Consider the following 8,242-nt stretch of genomic DNA (forward strand, 5'->3'; position numbering starts at 1 on the left):
TCCCCACTGAAGCAGATAATTGCTTCTGTGTTTATTGTTTTCACGTCTTTACAGTATTTTAATCTACGGACGTTAAATTCTGCCCTTTTCCAACGAATCTGAAGCCTCTTCAGTCTTACAGGTTCATTTCAGCTCATGTTTTGGCCCTGTGGTGCGTTCAATGACTCAATGACTTCAATTTTACACGTTTGTTTGCACTTTTTGCTCCTTCTGAGTCTATCTGAGTCTATCAATCATTTATTATTCTGGGCTGTTAATTAACAGCAAATATTTATCATCTTGTGGGAGTTTTCTTACAGCAGTAATTAATCTGGACTTTTCAGTGTTTTTCCTTCCAAAACTTCTAAACAGCTAAATTAGCTGATCCTGTTCACACGGGTCCAACTGTTGTTGCTTAATTTAAACATGTTAAAAAGGCGCCTGAACGCACCGTTTAAGTTATTTAGATGTCTGACTGTGTGTGTGTGTGTGTGTGTGTGTGTGTGTGTGTGTGTGTGTGTGTGTTTGCTGCGCTCTAGTCGTCGCTGATGACGTCCACGTCCTCGCCGCCCGGCTGGTGCGTCGCCGCTCTCCAGCGGTTGACGTGCTGGCTGCCCTTCCTCTTCTGCTGAGCCTCAGGTGACTCTTCCTCCAACTTCTGACGCTTGTGCTTCGTCCTGCGGTTCTGAAACCAAACCTTCACCTGCGCACACAGACAGACAGACAGACAGACAGACAGACAGGTGTGTATTAGTACAGGTGAGACAGATCACAATTAATCTAAGTGTGCAACATTTTCTGCTATTTTCTACTTATTAAAGTTATAACTCACTAATTTAATCAACACATAGTAGCACGTGTTAGTTTTACTATTATTATTATTATTATTAATGCTGTAATCCTAATTATATTATTATATATATTATATATATATAATTATATTTTATACTAATACTGCTACTGTTAACTACAGTATTACCACCTCGGCTGCTTTTACTACGCCTGATATTACTGCTGCTTTTACCAGAGGAGGAATGAGAAGAGTACATCTACTTTAAAGTACTGTAAAAAAAAGATAACGGTATACTTCTATTGCACAGTTAATAACTCTGCTTCATGAGTACTTTGGATATTTAAATACAGACTAACAAGCAGCAAAATGTATTTAAGTATGATTAAGTAAGATTTTTACTCGCTCTCGTTTTTTACTCGCTGTCTTCAACACCACCAGACTCCATTGACAAAAATAGTAATTTTACCTCAGAGAACACAGAAGTTGCTGGTCTACTGCTGCCTCGATCAGTTTATATGTTTGTGTTATTGTGTGTCACACAAATATCGTGTTGGGTCTGAATGAACCCTTTAAAAACACCAAAGTCACACAGTAAAACAAACAGAGCACTGGAGCTGCTGCCTCACTCAGCTAAAGTAAAACCACTGTTTTTGTGAATGTAGTCTGGTGTGTGTGCAGAGAGCGATATAACGGCTGTTTGTGGTTAAACCAAAAGGATCTTCCAGGTCTCTCTCTGTAGGGATCCTTTCCATGATGCTGTCACACACTTAGAATAACACTCTGAGCCTGTCAGTGGATCAAACAAGATCTTTTAGTGGACCTACTGTGATCAGGTGCAGTTGTCCCAAAGGATCACGTTGCAGCCATTGCAGCCCGTTTGGTGGCTGCTGGCTGAGGTGATCTACTGGACCAGTTGCAACACTTTTACTACCTACCAGTCATTCAGACACCAGGATGTGTATAAATAGAGTTCTCCTTTACCTATTTTTCACCATATATATTCATACTAAGTAGTGTTTAAGTGTCCATTTCCGCCTCCTCGTTTCCTGTCAGCTCCAAAGCCTCATTGAGAACTATTAGCACTGCTGTTACTGTTCCTGTCTTTGGGGAGGCAGGCCGCAGCTTCTCCTACTGACAGTAATAATCATAAATGTGTAAGAGCTGCTTCACGATGATTTAATATCTTTATGCTGGTAAAACATGAATCTGACATGCAGGACTGTTCAAACACGCCCCGTCTGTGGAAGCGAGCGCGCTGACTAAGAGCTCATGTTGCACAATCATTAAATCTGTTTGACAGGATCCAGATCGACACCGAGGCCCCAGGTGACACTTAAATATCAGATCCTCTCTGCGTGACGGGACGTTGTGTAATTATGATACCGATGACACTCTGACAAATCTGCCGGTGTCGTCTCAGCGCTGACGAGTCGGACAGTTAAAGACAGTCAGCGCACCAACAGAAATGTTTCCCGTTGGGATCCTTCCAGAGATTGAACTCGAAGCTGCTCTCTCTGACGGAGTGCAAATAAAACTTCCTGTTACTTTTCAAGCTTCATTTATAATATAACACTTTAGAGAAGAGAGAGACACTGTCATCTGGACATTAGGAATGAAACTCAAAGTAAAACTCTGCATATTCTACATATTCTGGTGTCTAAATGACTGATAGGTACTAAAGGTGTTGGGATTGGTCCAGAAGATCACTACTGACGGGCTCAGAGTGTTATTCTAAGTGTGTGACAGCATCATGGAAAGGATCCCTACAGAGAGAGACCTGGAAGATCCTTTTGGTTTAACCACAAACAGCACACACACCAGACTACATTCACTAAAACAGGGATTTTTACTTTAGAGAGCTCTGGTCTGCTGCTGCCTCAGTCAGCTAGTGTGTTTGTGTTACTGTGTCACTTTGGTGGTTTAAAGGTTTAGTTTGGATACAACATAATATTTGTGTAAAACACAATAACACAAATAAACTAACCAACTGAGGCAGCAGAAGACCAGCAACTCCTGTGTTCTGAGAGATAAAATTAGTGGTTTTGTCAATGGAGTCTGGTGGCTTTGAAGAGCACGCGTAAAAGTAACTGCAGGTTTTAAAGGGTTTGAATCCAACACACAAGTAGTTCTGAGTTGATAGTTGGATTTCTGTCTAATTCTGATTTGTGTTATCTATCTTGACTCACTCTGATGCTGCCAATCATTGACAAGAAGTTAAAATAAAATAAATGAGGAAATATCTGTGGAAATTTTCCCTCCGTTTGACAGACAGGCAACGTTTGATTTATTCCAGGCAGACCAGCGTTTGGACAGATGGCGTGGTTTCATGACCATATTTTAAAGGATTAGTTTGACATTTTAATCCTTTTTAGTCCCAAATCCAGACTTTATGCTAAATATATTAAATAAACTAAACAGAAGCACTGGAAAAGTGACAAAACAGATTAAAACACGTTATAATTCAAACAGAAAATGTAGTTTTAGTTTAGTTTTGTGCTGCAAATTTAACTTTTTAGTTCATCAGCCTAAATACTTTTGATACGATGTCATTAAAACATTTTTTAAAAGGGAACTGAGATAACTGTTATTCTAAAATGTTAATCAATATTATATCAACACACACACACACACACACACCAGACATGCTGTTTTGGCGTTAACCGTCATAGAAACGTTTTAGCCGTCTCAATAGCCAGATACTGTAAGTGTAACCATGGCGACGGTGGGCCTGTTTCCTCACTTGACCTCGTTCATTTTAGTTTTACTCACATTTGGCGAGTGTCGGGCGCTAATTATGGAGCCTCAGTAAGACTGCTGCTCTTAGTCTTCATGCTAAGCTAAGCTAAGCTAAGCTAAGCTAATCAGCTCCTGACTCCCCAACATATTTTAACTGTTCCTCTGAGTAAGTGCGTCACTATGAATGTGATTCGTTTTATTTTAGGTCCTGAATTCAAAATCTGCTAAAAGTTAATTTAAGTTTTGACTTTTACAAATTGATAATGTTTTCTGATTCAACCCAACTTTATTTATAAAGCGCATTTAAAAACAACATCACACGACCAAGAAGAAACACAAAATAAAAGCAACGGGACAATAAGGAGAATAACTGAAGCCAAATTTAGCAAATGTTTCGACAAATTAAAGTGTTTCTGCTTCTTAATGTGAATAAAATCATCAGATGTTTAAGAATAAAACCGGAAACATTAAAAGTTAGTGTTTGCGTCGTCGTTACCTGATTAAACGTGTTTCATTAAATGTGAGAAACGCAGTCAATCAATCGTCATCGTCAATAAAACTCAGCTCTGACTTCTGTCTGATTAACGGCTGTGGCTCCGCTGATGGATCGGCCCTCCGTTGGGAAATTAGCTCATAAATAATCGCAGACAATTCACGTCATTTCACTGGCGTCAGGGCAGGTATCGCCGTGGCGACCTGATGACAAACACTGTCAATCACACCTGAGAAGAGGAGGGAGGGAGCGCCTGAGAGCTGACTAACCGTCGACTCACTTCCACCCCCCCCAGCCCTCATTCCTCTGGTCTGGACCGACGCCAGCGGCCTCGAACGCAGCACGACGTCCTCGAACGCAACCTGACGTACTTGAACGCAGCGCAACGTCCTCGAACGCAACCTGACGTACTTGAACGCAGCGCAACGTCCTCGAACGCAACCTGACGTACTTGAACGCAGCACGACGTCTACGGAAATCAGAGCAAAGACGTTTGTTTGTTTCAGTCTTCTGTTGACTTCCATACACACACACACCTGGTCTACGTTAAGGTGTGTGTGTGTGTGTGTGTGTGTGAGAGATTAAAGTTTTCAGGAAATGTTATGTTTTATTCATCCAAACTTAGTGGATTAAAGGATATTATTCACACGTTTATGGAAATGTTATTAATTCTTTCATTCACCTTTTTTAAAGACAGTCTGGACGGTTTTTATTCATCCTTTAATGCTTCCCTCGTTCATTTATATTATAAGTTAACTGTTGTGTTTTGTTTAGATATTTATGTTTTTGTTCGTATTTACTAGATTAACTTGTTAAGTTTAAGTTTTATTCTTTTGTTTTGGGGAAATTTTATTAATCCTTAACTGCATCATTCATTCATTCACGGACAGTTTTTAATTCAACCATTATTCATACGTCAGGGAAACTGTTACGTTTTGTTTTAGTTCTACTTTTTTTGCCTAAATGTACCGAAGAGTTCATTCATTCATTCATAGGTTCTGTTGTTCTTGAACTAATCATCAGTTCTGTTGGTTCTTTTGCTCTAATTGTGCTAATATTCTTGTCCACATGACAGATAATCAAACACGGCCTGACCACTTCCCATCATGCCCTCCTGTTTCCCATCATGCCCTCCTGTTTCCCATCATGCCCTCCTGTTTCCCATCATGCCTACCTGCGTCTCGGTCAGACACAGCCCGCTGGCCAGCTGCTTCCTCTCGGCTCCGACCACGTAGTGATTTTTCTCGAAGGCTCGCTCCAGGCGGAGCAGCTGAGACGGCGAGAACGCCGTCCGGATCCTTTTGGGTTTCCTGGAGAACGGGCCGTGGAGCAGCAGGTTCTCTGGACTGCTGTCGTCCCCTGAACACAAACACAGAGCGAACGACACGGACGATTAACGAGGAGAAACAGTCACTGACGATGAATATTATTAAATAATTATCTTTGCACTGTTGTTCTTGTTCTTTGCAAATTTCCCCAATGTGGGACGAATAAAGGTTTATCTTATCTTAAACAGAAGCTTTGTGTGTTTGAACAGCAGCCGAAGACAAACTAACGTCCTCAGAGACTCTGCAGAAGTTTGTTTGTTTCTAATGTCGTTAGCTTTCACTTTGACAGGCGAGTACGGAGGACCAACACTGCCAAAAAAAACAAACAAAACTCTTCCTGTTCATGTTAAAACAGGAAAGAGACACTTCCTGTTTCTGTGTCACGTGGGTGTAAAGTCCAAAGCTAGTTAGCATGGAAGCTAACAACAACAACAGGTTAATATCAGTCAGACTGGAGCTCAGTGGAGGTTGTAGTTAGCTGTTGTTTGTAGCATGGAAGCTAACAACAACAACACTCAAGTGTCTCTTTCCTGTATCGTCTCTGTTTTAACATGAACATGAAGAGTTTTGTTTGGGATTTTGGCAGTTTTGGGCCTCCGTACTCGTTAATGAGAGAAAGGAACAGTGTATTTATTATACAGATGGATAAACTGGAGGAAATTAATTCAGAAAAAGATAAATTCCTATATGTTTATAATATAATAAATGAAAATGCTTTAATTCTTCTGTATTCTCTCTACAGTGTTTTATCTGTTTTGTCTTCTGCTACACTGGAGCGTCATCAACAAACACAAATATGTAAAAATTACAACACAGAATGAGGAAATATAATTAAAAAACCTACAATATATTTGTTTTAAATATGATATATTAGCTCTTATATATATATATATATTATATAAGAGCTCAAATAATGTACATTTAAGACACTTTGTAAACTCTGTTTTTAAAGGCGTTGTACAGAAAAGGTATCATTATGTTATTAAAATAAATATAGAAGTAAATAAAGTAAATATCTGTGTGTTGTTGCACTTGTTGTGTGACTTTTTCAGTATTTTCTGAACTGCTTTGCCTTCAGGGAAAAGTATTTAAGCAAAAACTACAAACAAAGTATGATGTCTTGCTGCTGCTTTAAGGGCTAACCGTCACCTGAACCAACCGCAGCGTTCTCAGGTATCGTTCTGTTGTGGTACGACTCATTTTACTGCAGAGTTCGATCTTTCAGCGCTGAGATTATCGCAGCTTAAAAGGGCCTGAAGCTAATTTGTTTACCAGACGTGTTGGCGTTCGGTCGATCCGAGCGAGACAATGTCGGTGAAAACGGACGCCGTGTTTCTCTTTGTGTCTTCGCCACATCCAACATCTGCTTTATTTTTCTGACCGTTTATTGAAATCGCACGTAAATCCTCCAGATCTATTTTACATAAAAACAAATCCACGCTCGAGTTCTCCTCCGCGGGCTGAAAGGAGTCGTCGCCGTCGACACGCCGCACGCAAAGAAGTCGGTTGATCGGCGGCTTCGAGGCGGCGAGGAGGACAATGATGGCGTGCAGAGAGCAGACGCGTGCTCACACCTTTTATCCAACGTTTGCGTCTCTGAGTTGATATTCATATGCAAACTCTGAGACAGAGGCCGTGACTGATGGAGGTTAGTGGGCAAATGTGATGGTTTATTTCTGCTGAATGTCAAATCAAACCAGGCGAAGATTTAATGTAACAACGGCGGCGAGTTTATGGGGTCAGAGGTCAGAGACGCTCCTCATGGAGGCGAGGAAACCAAAACGTTTTAGGCAGCGAGAAGAAAAAAAAGTCTCTGAAAAAAAAAAATGGATTTTTAAAAAATGACAAAAATAAGAAGACAATGAAGAAGAGGAAGAAGAGGAAGACGAGAAGATGATGAAGAAGATAAAGGAGAAGAAGACAAAGAACAGAACAAAGAGGAGGAAGAAGATGATGAGGAAGAAGAGAAACGAGAAGATAACGAAGACAAAGGAGCAGAAGAAGATGACGAAGACAACAAAAAAGAAGAGAACGAAGATGATGGAGAAGACAGGAGAAGAGGAAGACGAGGAGGAGGAGGAGAAAGAAGGTCTGAGACTTCATACGTGAGCGGAGACGACTCGTAGAAAACACGGCGACGGTCACATGACGCGTCCTCGTCATTGCTGTGTAAACGTGACGAGCACCAACTTCTACGTACAAAGATACGACGTTTAAGAGAAAGAGGATAAAAAATAAAACACACAGGAAGTCTCTTCTGAGTGAAACTAACACACAACAACACACTGACACACTGCAGGAGGAGGAGGAGGAGGAGGAGGAGAGGAAGAACGACAACAAAATGAAGAGCATAAAGAAGAGCAGGAAGATGAAGAAGAGGAAGAGGATGATGAAAATGACGAAGAAGAACACAAAGGAGAAGATGAAGAGGAAGGAAAGGAAGGGGATGAAGAAGAAGAGGAGAATGAGGATGAGGACGAAGAACAACAAGATGAAGAGTGTAAAGAAGAGCAGGAACATCAAGAACAGGAAGAGGATGAAGAAGATGACGAAGAAGAACACAAAGGAGAAGAAGAAGAAGTATGAGGATGAAGATGAGGATGAGGATGAGAATGAGGATGAAGGCACCGTGCCCCTCCAGCTGAGCAGCAGGTGTTCAGAACACTTTTACAGGAAACATCACATTATTTTCACCTTCTAAGCTTCTTCAACCAAAAAACTCACTTTAGACACATTTTCAAGACTGTAAAGTCCATCAGAGTCAACGGATGAAGAAAGACGGAGAACATGTTGATCCAGAACAACAGTGGATCTAAAGATCTGTGAACCTCCAGAAGAGATCTGAACTGTTTCAGGTTCTACTTTCTGAGCGAAGCTCATTTTTATGAGCAGAGAGCGACGGAGATCTGATAG

The 8,242-nt window shown here is 40.8% G+C and overlaps 1 protein-coding gene across 1 annotated transcript in view; it reads right to left on the reverse strand.

Annotated features, from left to right (window-relative positions):
* Positions 1-514: 514 nt before the first annotated feature.
* emx3 (empty spiracles homeobox 3) overlaps positions 515-8,242 on the reverse strand; it is a 17,211-nt gene continuing 9,483 nt past the window's right edge. Inside the window, exons 2-3 of the mRNA XM_070837191.1 lie at positions 5,176-5,360; positions 515-682 (exon numbers count right to left, since the gene is read on the reverse strand). Of these exons, the coding sequence (XP_070693292.1) occupies positions 515-682; positions 5,176-5,360 (353 nt within the window). The remainder of the gene's footprint in view (positions 683-5,175; positions 5,361-8,242) is intronic.

The sequence above is a fragment of the Pempheris klunzingeri genome, chromosome 9 (genome assembly GCF_042242105.1).
Source record: "Pempheris klunzingeri isolate RE-2024b chromosome 9, fPemKlu1.hap1, whole genome shotgun sequence".
NCBI lineage: Eukaryota > Metazoa > Chordata > Actinopteri > Acropomatiformes > Pempheridae > Pempheris > Pempheris klunzingeri.